The 16,848-nt window shown below is 42.0% G+C and overlaps 1 protein-coding gene across 1 annotated transcript in view; it reads left to right on the top strand.

Moving 5' to 3' along the window:
• LOC124775837 overlaps positions 1-16,125 on the top strand; it is a 29,463-nt gene extending 13,338 nt beyond the window's left edge. The window contains exons 3-4 of the mRNA XM_047250672.1: positions 5,600-5,880; positions 16,030-16,125. Coding sequence (XP_047106628.1) covers positions 5,600-5,880; positions 16,030-16,125 — 377 coding nt within the window. The remainder of the gene's footprint in view (positions 1-5,599; positions 5,881-16,029) is intronic.
• Positions 16,126-16,848: the final 723 nt, after the last annotated feature.

The following is a 16,848-nucleotide window of genomic DNA, read 5'->3' as shown; positions in this document are numbered from 1 at the left end:
AGAGACCAGCGAAGCGTGAGTGCAATCCAAGTTGGGCGTGGTGGTCTCGCAGTAAAAATTTTGCTTGGAAGCTGAAAGGGCGCGGGATCGAATACCGGTTGGCCCACGGATTTTCCACCCTGTCTTTCAATCCGGTAGGATAACTGGCTGTGAGGACGTCTAACTGAAAGATTTGCAACGAGCCGACAGGAAACTAACTGTATGTATATACATACACCCTCCTTCTGTACACGTTATAAATTAAAGCCACCGCCACCTTTTTCTGCCTGTATGTCAAAGCTAAGCTCAGGAACTTCTGTAGGGATTTTGATGCAGTTTTCACAACTATGTACACTGATTCGCGAGGACGGTTCGTGTATATCTTCTATATCAGTACGTATAATAAATTAAAGTTCTTCGTAGCGCTTTTGGTATGTGGAGTCGGATTAATCTCAGGAATAGTTCTAGGGATTTTGATACAGTTTTCACTAACAGATAGACTTATTTAAAAGAAAGGTTTCTGTATATCTCTACATGTTATGAATAAGTCGCCGGATTGTAGATATCCATTGCCATCCGCGTGAAGCCGCGATGGATTGCTGGTTAATCACAAAATGAAAATACAGACACCTCTAAAAGGGACTAAATTACTGTGGCTCGGTGCCTCTTCAAAAATGATCGATGCACCCAGGCATTTTGCAGACACTAAAACCTCACATTCTTTTGGGTTAGGGAACTGAGCCACAAAACGTAAAAACAAGTACCACACTCGTCTCTGTGTCATTTAAAATAGAGAACGTGTCCTGTGGAAAACACAGATCTGCTCTCTAAACATCAAATAAAAGAAACTCAACTAATATATGCAGCATCGACACACTTGTTTGTCATCTTAGACACAGTAGGTGTTCCTCCCGCCGCAACAGAAAGACTGCATTGTAGTGGTTATCGTCCAAGTTCACTTCCGCAGTCCGCTACACTTCTGACAAATGTTTTCAGAAACTACTTGAAATCACTTTAATCTATGTTGCATGTTTTCTTTTTTTTTCAGAATAGCTTTACTTGCTATTACCAGTCTCCATTTTGTATCCTCCTCTGACATCGCCATTCATTTTCCTTCCCAAAAGCAAATGTTATCTATTAAATTCAGAGTTTCATTTAATCAGATTCCCGCTGATGGGGACGAACCATTACTAAATGGTCTTACACAGCGACCACATACTCTCAGCTCACGCATTTAACTGAATCCAACATCGGCCGTGTTAGCCCTAGCAGTATTTGTCAACTTCAAGCGCGATTCAGAAGTGTTCCTTGATAATAAGATGTCATTTCTGAAATACCCTGGAGCTGTATATGTAGAAATAGATTTGAACAGCATGATGGAGTTCAGAAGTTTACCACAAACCTTGTAATCCGATGCTAGTTTCTCATTGCTTGCTGGCATTTGCTCTATATCTTACCCATCTGTATTACTTATGCCTATGTTTGCACAGTAGTGCAGTAGGAGCGTACTTTGAAGAGGGTTGTCAGACAATGTGTCGGTTATCAACATCGACATCCAAACGATTTATCTGCAATTCATTCTTAAGTGTTTGGAAGAATGTCCACATTATTTTTCAACCGTTCCACTCTCAAACAGCAAATGCAAAATGGACACACAATTGTAGCTATGCTTGTTCTGATACCTCTTCTTTTATTACTATCGTCATTTATCCCTATTGTTGTTGCTGGTTTGATGCAGCTCTCCATTTCTACATTTCCAAGTAACAACTGCAACCTACATCCTTCTGAATCTGCTTAGTGTATTCATCTCTTGGTCTCCCTATATGGTTTTTACCCTCCACGCTGCCCTACAATACTAAATTGGTGATCCCTTGATGCCTCAGAACATGTCCTTCCTACCGATCCCTTCTTCTAGTCAAGTTGTGCCACAAATGCCTCTTCTCCCAAATGCTATTCAGTACCTCCTCATTAGTTACGTGATCTACCCATCTAACCTTGAGCATTCTTCTGTAGCAACACATTTCGAAAGCTAATAATCTCTTCTTTTCTAAACTATTTATCGTCCATGTTTCACTTCCATACATGGCTACACTCCATACAAATAGTTGCAGAAATGACTTTTTGACACTTAAATCTATACTCGATGTTAACAAATTTCTCTTCTTCAGAAACGCTTTGCTTGCCATTGTCAGTATACATTTTATATCCTCTCTACTCCGACCATCATCAGTTGTTTTGCTCCCCAAATAGCAAAACTCATCTACTACCTTGCCTCATTTCCTAATCTCATTCCCTCAGCATCATCTGATTTAATTCGAATACATTCCGTTAATTTCGTTTTGCTTTTGCTGATGTTCATCTTACATCCTCCTTTCAAAGCACTGTCCGTTCCGTTCAACTTCTCTTCCAGGTCCTTTGCTGTCTCTGACAGAATTACAATGTCCTTGGCAACCCGCAAACTTTTTATTTCTTCTCCATGGCTTTTAATTCATACTCGAATTTTTTTGTTTCCTTTACTGCTTGCTCAATATACAGATTGAATAACATCGGGGATAGTCTACAACCCTGTCTCACTCCCTTCTCAACCACTGCTTCCCTTTCATGCCCCTCAACTCTTATAGCTGCCATCAGGTTTCTGCACAAATTGTAAATAGCCTTTCGCTCCCTGTATTTGACGCCTTCCACCTTCAGTATTCCAATCACCATTGTGAAAAGCCTTCTCGAAGTCTACAAATGCTAGAAACGTAGGTTTGCCTTTCCTTAATCCATCTTCTAAGATAAGTCGTGGGTCAGACTTGCCTCACGTGTTCCAACATTTCCATTTCTCACTATGTGCTGCGAACGACGAAATGTTTTATTCAGTTGCACTGACATTTCTCCCTATGTCAGTGCAAATCAATAAAAGGTTTCGTCGTTCCCAGGACAAAGTTGATGGCTGAAATCTAGTGAAACTGAAAACTAGTAAAAAGATTCCGGTTTTTTTAATAATTCCCATCCCAACTCGTTTATCATATCTCTCACTCACATCTCTCAGCAGTACTCTAGGAGATGATACAGTCTCTTTAGTAGTGTTGTAGCAGTAAAACATCGTTTTCCGTTCGCTTTACGTTCAGCATTGTGTGATGGTTCTAAATGAATTTGCTATTAATTGTAATCCATAGTATTTAGTTTAGGTTCAACTGCCACCTTTTGCGCCATGTGGAGATCTTGTATAAATTATTTTGAAATTAGTTTTGACGTACTGATTACTAGACGGAACATGCATCATTATCGTCTGTAAAAAATCTGAGAGGGCTGCTCAAATTGCCTGATAAGTCGTTTCATAGATTCAGAATAGCAGAGGACCAATAACTTTTTCTTGTGGGTTAGTTCACTGGATGATTTCTATGTCCCCCAGTTGTACCAACTGAGAGGAAATCACAAATCGCGCTGAACTAAGATGATATTCGATAGGCACGCGATTTGAGTTGAAACTTCAAATTCAAATGGCTCTGACCACTATGGGACTTGACAGCGGAGGTCATCAGCCCCCTAGAACTTAGAAATACTTAAACCTAACTAACCTAAGGACATCACACACATCCATGTCCGATACAGGGTTCGAACCTGTGACCGTAACGGTCGCACGGTTCCAGACTGAAGCGCCTAGAACCGCTCGGTCACTCCGGCCGGCTGAGTTGAAACTGTTTGAGACGAAGTGCTACTGAAGGTTTCTAGAAATCTAGAAATGTGCAATAAAGTCGAGATTCCCTGTCGACAGCATTCATTACTTCACATGAGTAAAGAGACAATTGAGTTTCACGAAAACGATGTTATGTGAATCTGTCTAGTTTTGTGTTACTAAATCGCTCCCTTCGATTTCATAAAACTGCAACACAGTGTATGTTGCAGAATCCTACTGCTAATCGATGTCATTTACATGGGTTTGTAATTCAGCAGGTTAGTTCTATTTTCTTTCTGGTGTAATGGTGTGACATCTGCTTATGCTGTATGTGACATGCTCTTCCAAGCTCTTCCACTTAAATAATAAGAGTTATCCCCCCTTATTTCTTCTATATTTCTTTTAGTAAAGAAACAAACTTTTGCGCACTGACAAATCAAGTTTCACGGAATACAAACCCCATACGACTACATAAACTTGTCTCTCCGTCGCAACACTCCAAATGTGTCTCTCTGTTGAATGGACTCAACATGACTTACTATTACTTCATCTCTTCCCTCTCGACAAGAGGTGCAACATAGTAGAACTATAAGCAAACACTGTCATCATTTACTTAGATGGAGACAGAGATATTTAAATTTGCTTAACACAACGATTTACGTAAGTATTACAAATTTTTTACAATAAAATTACCTGTATCAAATCAACACATGTACGTTTCTTGTTAAGTAATTACAAAACTGTTCAGTTCACATCAAATGAAAGCAGTAGGTGACAAAGTATATCACTCACACAGAAATCGATTTACAAAGATATTATTTTTTTAAGGTTCCATATCCCACTCGGTAGAAACGGCCCCCTTACCTGATCACTTCGTTGACTGTCACTGGCCGCTGTGGCCGAGCGGTTCTAGGCGCTTCAGTCCGGAACCGCGCTGCTGCTACGGTCGCAGGTTCGAATCCTGCCACGAGCATGGACGTGTGTGATGTCCTTAGGTTAGTTTGTTTTAAGTAGTTCTAAGTCTAGGGGACTGATGACCTCGGATGTTAAGTCCCACAGTTCTTAGAGCCATTTGAACCATTTGAACGTTGTCTGTCTCTCTGTCTGCCCATCTATTCAGATCCATTTCTCAGAAACAGGAGGAAGTATCAAGTGGAAATTAACGTCAAATACTAGGGTCTACTGTCCTTTGTGGTGTACAAAATTGAAGCTTCTAACTGAATGCAATCAAAAGACATATTATGTCACATATTTTGGTACTCGCAGCCTCACTCATCATAACCTGTGGATTAACCGTATATACATATTAAGTTTTTACGGAACCCTCAGAGTGCACACTTGTCCGATTTTATACTATAAATGAAAAGATCGATACCCAGTGGTATCGAGATTGATACCCACCGGTATCGAAGGTTTCGTAAAGTGCATTCTACATCTACATCTAGATCTACATCCATACTCCGCAAGCCACCTGACGGTGTGTGGCGGAGGGTACCTTCTATTCCACTCCCGTATTTTTCGTGGAAAGAAGGATTGTCGGTATGCCTCTGCGTGGGCTCTAATCTCTCTGATTTTATCCTCGTGGTCTCTTCGTGAGATATACGTAGGAGGGAGCAATATACTGCTTGACTCGTCGGTGAAGGTATGTTCTCGAAACTTCAACAAAAGACCATACCGAGCTAGTGAGCGTCTCTCTTGCAGAGTCTTCCACTGGAGTTTATCTATCATCCCCGTAAGGCTTTCGCGATTACTAAATGATCCTGTAAGGAAGCGCGCTGCTCTCCGTCGGATCTTCTCTATCTCTTCTATCAACCCTATCTGGTACGAATCCCACACTGCTGAGCAGTATTCAAGCAGTGGGCGAACAAGTGTACTGTAACCTACTTCCTTTGTTTTCGGATTGCATTTCCTTAGGGTTTTTTAGCTCGACTACATGGTACGCGCGCGCCGTGTTCACAGAGCAGAACGCGGTGGGCGACGTGGGCTTCGCGGGCACGGCGGGCGGCGAGGGCCTGGGCAAGACGGTGGAGAAGCTGCGGCCGTACGCGGTGCCGGTGGTGAAGGTGGTGCGCGTGCCGGTGGCGGCGCCGGTGCCCGTGGCCGTGCCGCACGCCGTGCTGGTGCCCGTGCCGCAGCCCGTGCCCGTGCACATCCGCGTGCCGCTGCCCGTCGAGGTGCCCGTGCTGCGGCAGGTGCACGTGCCCGTCGAGAAGCACTACCCCGTCGAGGTCGAGAGGAAGGTGCGTGCCCCGCTTCTGCCTTCCGCCCACACCGTCTCAGCACCACTACATTCGTTCTTCCTCCACAGAATTGCTGCAAAATCAAATCTAAATACACTACATCTACATCTACATACATACTCCGCAATCCACCATACGGTGCGTGGCGGAGGGTACCTCTTACATCTTCTCTCCCTGTTCCACTCCCAAACCGAACGAGGGAAAAATGACTGCCTATATGCCTCTGTACGAGCCCTAATCTCTCTTATTGTATCTTTGTTGTCTTCCCGCGAAATGTAAGTTGGCGGCAGTAAAATTGTACTGCAGTCAGCCTCTAATGCTGCTTCTCTAAATATCCTCAGTAGCGATTCACGAAAAGAAGGCCTCCTTTCCTCTAGAGACTCCCACCCGAGTTCCTAAAGCATTTCCGTAACGAAACTTCCTAGCAGATCAAAACTGTGTGCCGGACCGAGACTCGAACTCGGGACCTTGGCCTTTCGCGGGCAAGTGCTCTACCAACTGAGCTACCCAAGCACGACTCAGCACTTCCCCGCGAAAGGCAAAGGTCCCGAGTTTGACTCTCGGACCGGCACACAGTTTTAATCCGCCAGGAAGTTTCACATCAGCGCACACTCCGCTGCAGAGTGAAAATCTCATTCTGGAAACATCCCCCAGGCTGTGGCTAAGCCATGTCTCCGCAATATCCTTTCTTTCAGGAGTGCTAGTCCTGCAAGGGTCACAGGAGAGCTTCTGTAAAGTTTGGAACGTAGGAGACGAGATACTGGCAGAAGTAAAGCTGTGAGGACGGGGCGTGAGTCGTGCTTGGGTAGCTCAGTTGGTACAGCCCTTGCCCGCGAAAGGCAAAGGTCCCGAGTTCGAGTCTCAGTCCGGCACACAGTTTTAATCTGCCAGGAAGTTTCATATCAGCGCACACTCCGCTGCAGAGTGAAAATGTCGTTCTGCATTTCCGTAACACTCGCGTGATGATCAAACCTACCAGTAACAAATTTAGCAGCCCGCCTCTGAATTGTTTCTATGTCCTCCATCAATCCGACCTGATTGGTATCCCAAACGCTCGAGCACTACTCAAGAATAGGTCGTATTAGCGTTTTATATGCGATCTCTTTACAGATGAACCACATCTTCCCAAAATTCTACCAATGAAACGAAGACGACTATCCGCCTTCCCCACAACTGGCATTACATGCTTGTCCCACTTCATATCGCTCTGCAGTGTTACGCCCAAATATTTAATCGACGTGACTCTGTCGAGCGCAACACTACTAATGGAGTATTCAAACATTACAGGAATCTTTTTCCTATTCATCTGCATTAATTTACATTTATCTATATTTAGAGGTAGCTGCCATTCTTTACACCAATCACAAATCCTGTATAACTCATCTTGTATCCTCCTATAGTCACTCAACGATGACACCTTCTCGTACACCACAGCATCATCAGCAAACAGCCGCACATTGCTATCCTTCGAGGTGCAGGGTCAAAATGCCATTGGCCCCTCTGACAGCGAACAACTCGTGGCATGATCATAATAAAGCTCTAGCATAATGTCTTTCCCTCATTACAAAAATTTATTTCTAATTGCACCCACTTTTTAAATACAGCCAAATGGTGTCTTCTAGAAGATAGTTCAACTCATAAGTTTATGTATATAGACCTCTACTTGAGCTCCGATAGCATTTCATTTCTTTACTCTCTCTCTCCCTGTCTCTCTCTCTCTCTCTCTCTCTCTCTCTCTCTCTCTCTCTCTCTCTCTCTCTCACACACACACACACACACACGCACACAACCGCAACATACACACACATTCTCTTTACGTGTAACGTAATTTAGGAATGCTGCTCTCACAATGGCGCCCATCAGGAAGAAAAAGCGACACGTTTTTCGGTTTCGTGGAACAGATTTCGTGGAACAGACCTGTAGTGAGAGACTACACTGTTCATAACCCTGCAGACCACATTTCAATGCAGTCCGACAAAATGGGACAGTGACTATTCTAGAGGAAATCGCTGCATTCGAATTTGTAAAATATGTCGCTATTGCAAGCTGCCTAGCCAGATGGTACGCGCAGACGTGCTGAGTTTACTAGGAAACCCTGGACTGAATCAGTTGCCATGACTATCTTAGTAAAATTTGTTTTTCCTCTGAAGCGATTTTTTACTTCACCGGGAAAGTAAATAGGCGTAATGTCCAGATCAGAGGTTCCGAAAACGCATATAATGGGGTATACCAGATAATGGACAGCCCTACAGTGGATGTGTAGTGTGACTTAGTTCACTAGTATTGTTCGATTATTTTTTCACCGAGCCTACCACAACGGCAACAGTTTACTTGAACATGTTGAAACTCTACGTCGCTCCTCAGTTACAGGGATAACAGCTTTTCAGCATGATGGTGTACCGCCACGCCGGGGGTTCTTGGATGAAACTTTTCCCGACGAATAGATCTGTAAAGTACACTACTGTACAGGGCCAGCCTATCCCTTATTACAAAATCTATTTCTAAGGAACCATATTTGATACAGTTATGTGGTTCCAACTCAAATTCAAAGAACTTGATGGATCCACTTCCACACATGCTCCGTTTGCTGTGCGTAGAAGGTCTATAGGACACTCAGTTTTTGTCCACGTCTTTTCCAACATCTCTTCCATTATTTCCTTCACATTACCTTCTATTCGTGCTGTAAGAGTCTGCACATCAGGATTGTTGAACTCAACACTTTGTCCTGAATGTGTCTCCATAAAATGTGGGTTATGTTTGGGGAACGTGATGGCCACGATGTTGTAACGACTTTACCGATCCATCTGTCAGGAAATGTTTCATCTTGTTCATACACTGTCCATGGTTGTCATCCCTGTAACTGCGGTATAACGTACAATTTCAACATGTTCAAGTAAACTGTTGCGATAGTGCTTGATTCAGTCAAAAATAATCGTACAATACGCTTGTTGTGCCCCCAGCCACACTACACATTCACTGTAGGGCTGTCCCTTACCTGGTGTACGACAACATACGGGGTATCAAACACATGATCTGCACGGTATGCCTATTTACTTTCCCATTGATTTGAAAAGTTGCTTCAAAGGAAAAACAAGATTTAGTAAGATAGTCATGGAATTGCTACATTCCATCGTTTCCTAGCAAACTCAGCTCGACTCGGCGTATCATCTGGCTACGCTGCTTGCAGAAGTGACATCTTTTACATGTGAAGATGCAGCAGTTTTTGTAAAATCTTCACCACTGGGCAGAGGTATGCATGTTTCTCTACAAAAATAACATTTCCGTTTCCACCGAGTGCACTGAAATATTCTATTCACGTATCAACGTTGTCGTCACCCGCTTCAGATCTGTTCCACGAAACTGAGATACACATCGTGTTTTCTCTTGTATGGTCGCCATTATGGGAGCGGCGTTTCTAAATTACGCGACCTGTAAAAAAGGAAAGAGAGAGAGAGACAGAGAGTAAAGAAATGAAATGCTATCAGAGCTCATGCAGAAGTCTATAGAAATAAGCTTATGAGTTAAGCTACCTTTTGCAACAATGCATATGGCTGTATTTAAAAGGGTCCCTTAGAAATAAATTTTTGTTATCACGGAAAGACATTATGCTCGTGCTATATTATGATCATGCCAAGAGTTGTCCGCTGTCAGAGGGGTGAGTGGCATGCTAAGACGAAAGTGAAATCTGAAGATGCTCTTTCAAATTACTGTTCACCTCATAATTTACAAACTTAATCACTTTAGTAAATAAATGTGTTAATCATATTATTTTTCAAGTAAATACCCTAGAAATATCCCCACACGCTGTCGTTGGAGGCAGTAACTTTAGAAAGATTGACTCAGCTACTTATCTACGTACTGTGAATGATCACTTGTCCTTTGGTCGATAAAACAGAAATAAAATGACAGAGTATGTTACAATTATCTGTTAACTGTATTAGGAGAAAAGGAAGAAAGTCATACGATATTCCAGAACATCTTAAATAACGGACTTTTTGACGGTGTGCCAAATTCAGCACCGTACTAAGCGAAATACAAATCAATACTGAATCACACGTCTTAAGCCCGCATGATATTTTTAACTTGTTGACATGACAATGTACATATTTTCATTCGTTGTTATCACTTCAACCTGAATTAGAATGATGGTATACAGAATTCATGCGACAGGTTCCAGACGTTACTTAACTAACGTAATTACAATAATAGCTTGTTGTTAACATTTCACTTCCTGCACTGCTTCAGTGCTTCCTGTCTACTACCACTTCTGTTCCTTCTCTTAACCCTTCACAGCACATGCGTTCTTATACCACATCTTCTGCAATCCATCTGCTTTCAGTTCCCTTACTTAGAAAACTTGACTGGTAGTCTTATTTACGAAATATGACCAGTAGCGCCTATCGCCAACATCTTAAAAAATTTCAACAACGATACGTCACTTCATCAAGCTTAGGAACGTTTATATTTCTACAACACTTTTTTAATTAACCGATGTAATCAAAGGCTGAAGCCGACACCGTCGCCGGTGACAGCCCAAACCCCGCACTGCAGAACGTGAGTAACATATGGATAATATTCATTTTAAAATAGTTTATAGTCCGACACAGTCACATAAGATTTGAAATATAAATTCCTGTTTCGGCCGTCCTGACGTCTCAGTCGCTATGAAAGCGTCTATGACTGTCTGAGTTCATTTTAACATGGTTTATTGTCCGGTGTAATAGTATAAATATGCAAATTGAGGTAGCTGGTCATCTTCAGAGAAAATAATTCCCCACTGTGCTTGAATTATTACTTTCTCGTACGATCTGAAGCTGGTTATCGGCAGAATTTTCTATCACAACTGAACTTGATAAAAGAATGTCGCCACCTATTCCCCACAACTTTTCTCATTTTTTCACGTGCATAATTCAGAAGCAATAATTAAGAATTCGCAGGGATAAACCGCTACCGTTTCTGATGGGCAATGACCTACTATTCGTAGACCTTTTGCCGAGAATTTATACCTTTACCATCAGTGCGATCATTATGCAGCGTTAGATCAAAGGTTTTCTTCGTTTAGACAATTATTGTGACGGCGCACGGCAGCATTTGTTTAGTAGGATAGCCATTTTACGACTTTTTAATACAGCTATCACGCTGCTATTTTCTTTGTAATCGATTTCATTGCCGAGGTCATTACCACAGATTCCGGTGACAAAAATCTTCACGTAACTATGTCTTCTCCTAAACTGAATATTTCTTCCACTAATAGCATTCAAATTGACTACTTTCGTGTCCAATACAACTCAGCTACAGTGCATTAGAAACTTGGTTATTAATTTTGGATACCTCCCCCAATGAACCATGAACCTTGCCGTTGGTGGGGAGGCTTGCGTGCCTCAGCGATACAAATAGCCGTACCGTAGGTGCAACCACAACGGAGGGGTATCTGTTGAGAGGCCAGACAAACGCTTGGTTCCTGAATAGGGGCAGCAGCCTTTTCAGTAGTAGCAGGGGCCACAGTCTGGATGATTGACTGATCTGGCCTTGTAACACTAACCAAAACAGCCTCGCTATGCTGGTACTGCGAACGGTTGAAAGCAAGGGGAAACTACAGCCGTAATTTTTCCCGAGGGCATGCAGCTCTACTGTATGGTTAATGATGATGGCGTCCTCTTGGGTAAAATATTCCGGAGGTAAAATAGTCCCCCATTCGGATCTCCGGGAGGGGGCTTCTCAGAAGGGCGTCGTTATCAGGAAAAAGAAAACTGGCAATCTACGGATCGGAGCGTGGAATGTCAGATCCCTTAATCGGGCAGGTAGGTTAGAAAATTTAAAAAGGGAAATGGAAAGGTTAAAGATAGATATAGTGGGAATTAGTGAAGTTCGGTGGCAGGAGGAACAAGACTTTTGGTCAGGCGAATACAGGATTATAAATACAAAGTCAAATAGGGGTAATGTAGGAGTAGGTTTAATACTGAATAAAAAATAGGAATTCGGGTAAGCTTCTACAAACAGCATAGTGAACGCATTATTGTGGCCAAGATGGACACGAAGCCCACGCCTACTACAGTAGTACAAGTTTATATGCCAACTAGCTCTGCAGATGACGAAGAAATTGAAGAAATGTATGACTAAATAAAAGGAATTATTGAGATAGTGAAGGGAGACGAAAATTTAATAGTCATGGGTGACTGGAATTCGGTAGTAAGTAAAGGGAGAGAAGGAAACGTAGTAGATGAATATGGATTGGGGCTAAGAAATGAAAGAGGAAGCCGCCTGGTAGAATTTTGCACAGAGCACAACTTAATCATAGCTAACACTTGGTTCAAGAATCATAAAAGAAGGTTGTATACATGGAAGAAGCCTGGAGATACTGACAGATTTCAGATAGATTATATGATGGTAAGACAGAGATTTAGGAACCAGGTTTTAAATTGTAAGACATTTCCAGGGGTAGATGTGGACTCCGACCACAATCTATTGGTTATGAGCTGTAGATTAAAACTGAAGAAACTGCAAAAAGGTGGGAATTTAAGGAGATGAGACCTGGATAAACTGAATAAACCAGAGGTTGTACAGAGTTTCAAGGAGAGCGTAAGGGAACAAATGGCAGAAATGGGAGAAAGAAATACAGTAGAGGAAGAATGGGTACCTTTGAGGGATGAAGTAGTGAAGGCAGCAGAGGGTCAAGTAGGTAAAACTACGAGGGCTAGTACAAATCCTTGGGTAACAGAAGAAATGTTGAATTTAATTGATGAGAGGAGAAAATATAAAAATGCAGTAAATGAAGCAGGCAAAACGGAATACAAACGTCTCAAAAATGAGATCGACAGGAAGTGCAAAATGGCTAAGCAGGGATGGCTAGAGGATAAATGTAATGATGTAGAGGCTTATCTCACTAGGGGTAAGATAGATACTGCCTACAGGAAAATTAAAGAGACCTTTGGAGAAAAGAGAACCACTTGTATGAATATTAAGAGCTCAGATGGAAAACCAGTTCTAAGCAAAGAAGGGAAAGCAGAAAGGTGGAAGGAGTATATAGAGGGTCTATACAAGGGCGATTTACTTGAGGACAATATTATGGAAATGGAAGAGGATACAAATGAAGATGAAATGGGAGATATGATACTGCGTGAAGAGTTTGACCTGAGTCGAAACAAGGCCCCGGGAGTAGACAACGTTCCATTAGAACTACTGAGGTCCTTGGGAGAGCCAGTCCTGACAAAACTCTACCATATTGTGAGCAAGAGGTATGAGACAGGCGAAATACCCTCAGACTTCAAGAAGAATATTATAATTCCAATCCCAAAGAAAGTAGGTGCTGACAGATGTGAAAATTACCGAACTATCAGTTTAATAAGCCACGGCTGCAAAATACTTACACGAATTCTTTATAGACGAATGGAAAAACTGGTAGAAGCCGACCTAGGGGAAGACCTGTTTGGATTCCGTAGAAATGTTGGAACACGTGAGGCAATACTGACCCTACGAATTATCTTAGAAGAAAGATTAAGTAAAGGCAAACCTACGTTTCTAGCATTTGTAGACTTAGAGAAAGCTTTTGACAATGTTGACTGGAATACTCTCTTTCAAATTCTGAAGGTGGCAGGGGTAAAATACAGGGAGAGAAAGGCTATTTACAATTTGTATAGAAACCAAATGGCAGTTATGAGAGTTGAGGGGCATGAAAGGGAAGCAGTGGTTGAGAAGGGAGTGAGACAGGGTTGTAGCCTTTCCCCGATGTTATTCAATCTGTATATTGAGCAAGCAGTGAAGGAAACAAAAGAAATATTCGGAGTAGGTATTAAAATACATGGAGAAGAAATAAAAACTTTGAGGTTCTCCGATGACATTGTAATTGTGTCAGAGACAGCAAAGGACGTGGAAGAGCAGTTGAGCGGAATGGATAGTGTCCTGAAAGGAGGATATAAGATGAACATCAACAAAAGCAAAACGAGGATAATGGAATGTAGTCGAATTAAGTCTGGTGATGCTGAGGGTGTTAGATTAGGAAATGAGACACTTAAAGTAGTAAAGGAGTTTTGCTATTTGGGGAGCAAAGTAACTCATGATGGTCGAAGTAGAGAGGATATAAAATGTAGACTGGCAGTGGGAAGGAAAGCGTTTCTGAAGAAGAGAAATTTGGTAAAATCGAGTACAGATTTAAGTGTCAGGAAGTCGTTTCTGAAAGTATTTGTATGGAGTGTAGCCATGTATGGAAGTGAAACATGGACGATAAATAGTTTAGACAAGAAGAGAATAGAAGCTTTCGAAACGTGGTGCTACAGAAGAATGCTGAAGATTAGGTGGGTAGATCACATAACTAATGAGGAGGTGTTGAATAGGATTGGGGAGAAGAGAAGTTTGTGGCACAACTTGACTAGAAGAAGGAGTCGGTTGGTAGGACGTGTTCTGAGGCATCAAGGGATCACCAATTTAGTATTGGAGGGCAGCGTAGAGCGTAAAAATCGTAGAGGGAGACCAAGAGATGAATACACCAAGGAGATTCAGAAGGATGTAGGTTGCAGTAGGTACTGTGAGATGAAGAAGCTTGCACAGGATAGAGTAGCATGGGGAGCTGCAACAAACCAGTCTCAGGACTGAAGACAACAACCACAACACCTTACAGATCTAATGAGAGGATAGTAAATGTAATTTTTGCGATAAAATTATCGCAGCGGTGATGAATATGTAAGCTATTACAAACGATTTGAACAAAAACATACGTCTTGCTAGCCACTGACTGCGTTTCTCATATCAAATTTCAGCCATTCTATTCGTTTTACATTCAACGTCGGTATCAACTTTGCTATTATCCTTCCTTTCCTAGTTCCCAATATCAGTTAAAATGTATTTTCATGTAAAATGTTTTTTCCCATCTCAATATATTTTCATATACCGGGTGATCAAAAAGTCAGTATAAATTTGAAAACTGAATAAATCACGGAATAATGTAGATAGGGAGGTTCAAATTGACATACATGCTTGGAATGATATGGAGTTTTATCAGGACGAAAAAAAAAAAAAAAAAAAACATAAGTTCAAAATATTGGCGACAGATGGCGCTTCATCTGATCAGAATAGCAATAGTTAGCATAACAAAGTAAGACAAAGCAAAGATGATGTTCTTTACAGGAAATGCTCAATATGTCCACCATCATTCCTCAACAATAGCTTTAGTCGAGGAATAATGTTGTGAACAGCACTGTCAAGCATGTCCGATGTTTTGGTGAGGCATTGTCGTCGGATGTTGTCTTTCAGCATCCCTAGAGATGTCGGTCGATCACGATACACTTGCTACTTCAGGCAACCCCAAAGCCAATAATCGCACGGACTGAGGTCTGGGGACCTGGGAGGGCAAGCACGACGTAAGTGGCGGCTGAGCACACGATCATCACAAAACGACGCGTACAAGAGATCTTTCACGCGTCTAGCAATATGGGGTGGTTCTAATAAAACCCCATGTCATTCCAAGCATGTGTGTCAATTTTTACCTCTCTATCTACATTATTCCATGGTTTTTTAAGTTTTCAAATTTATACTGACTTTCTGATCACCCAGTACATCACTAGCTTACTGGATGAGTGAGTGTAACTGCACTTATTTCTGTTTGTTCACAGTTCAGGTACAAAACTTTAGAAATCAAACATTGAGGAGTCGTACGATAAATAACGTGTCTGCTCTTTTAGAAACCATTTGACAAACGAGGTTTGTTGTAGAGCTTCAGCAGCTTTGTAGCGGTGTTTATGCAATTTTATGGATCTATAGGATATGTGATATGTGTGGGAAAAGTATTTACGTGAACTATACTGATTGTGATTGTTTCTCATTTGTTATTATTTCAACCATTCTGAATTATACCATTCACCTAGTGGTCATAGGTACTAAACTGCTGATGAATTTTGTAATGTAGCTTCCTAGCTTCTACCGTTTCTTATGATCGTGCTTCCTTAATGTGGTTTTGCATAACTCCTTATATGATGTCTGGGTTCCACCAATTTGTCTTCCTGGTCATCCCCAAAGGAGACCTGACGCTTGCAAGAAAAGAGCCATGAAGCTGCAGTGAGTGACTACAGCGGACCTCTCTGTTGACAGGTGCCGTACGCGGTGGACAAGCCGGTGCCGATCGCGGTGGCGCGCCACGTGCCGGTGCCCGTGCCGCAGCCCTTCCCCGTGCACGTGCCCGTCTACAAGCACATCTACCACATCCCCAAACACCACGAGCCGGTGCTGCACCACGCACCGCACCACCACCACTGAAGCCGCCGCCGCCGCTGCCGCTCCCAGCTCCCGGTGCCTTACCACACTGCCCATAGACTGCTTTAACTGTTGTTGTTGTTGTTATCTGTTTCTCTGTTGATACATTTGTAAGTGATCAAACTCTTTTGTAATAAAATGTTCACAACCGTCTTCCTGTACATCATTTAACATACCAGATGGGTCTTCATGAGACACAATTTCCTCTTATTGTTGCTACTTCGACGCACTAGTCAACTAGAACTAAGGACTCTAAGTTCTAGAAACAATTATCAATGGTTTAAATCATGTGTTATAAATGAATTCGAGGGAAGCGTGTTGTAACAATGTGTTGGCGGCAAAATGAATTGCATCCTATACTAACACATCTAATACGGCATTTCAGTAGCGTCGTAAGTATCAATTTGATACAAAGGCATTAAATTTTCCGCCATTTTAATACTGTAAATTGGATACTTACGTATGATTTTTAGGAATAGGATATTTTTAGGAGTAGGTATTCAAACCTAATCTACTGTTGTGTAGACCTACTTCGCGAAGTTCAGTGTAGAAACGACTCTCCAGGGCTATTATGGACTCCAAGTGCAGGATGTATACAATGGATAACGTTAATATATTCCACGCTTAGTTTCTTACGATGTAACAAAATTATTATAGCAGGTGTTTATATAGATTACAAGGTAATGACAATAATCGATAGGCTGTAGCTGTGGCCGAGCTGTTCTA

The sequence above is a fragment of the Schistocerca piceifrons genome, chromosome 2 (assembly GCF_021461385.2).
Source record: "Schistocerca piceifrons isolate TAMUIC-IGC-003096 chromosome 2, iqSchPice1.1, whole genome shotgun sequence".
Lineage (NCBI taxonomy): Eukaryota > Metazoa > Arthropoda > Insecta > Orthoptera > Acrididae > Schistocerca > Schistocerca piceifrons.
Note: the sequence above shows the minus strand (reverse complement) of the source record. Positions and strands in the feature narration are given on the sequence as shown.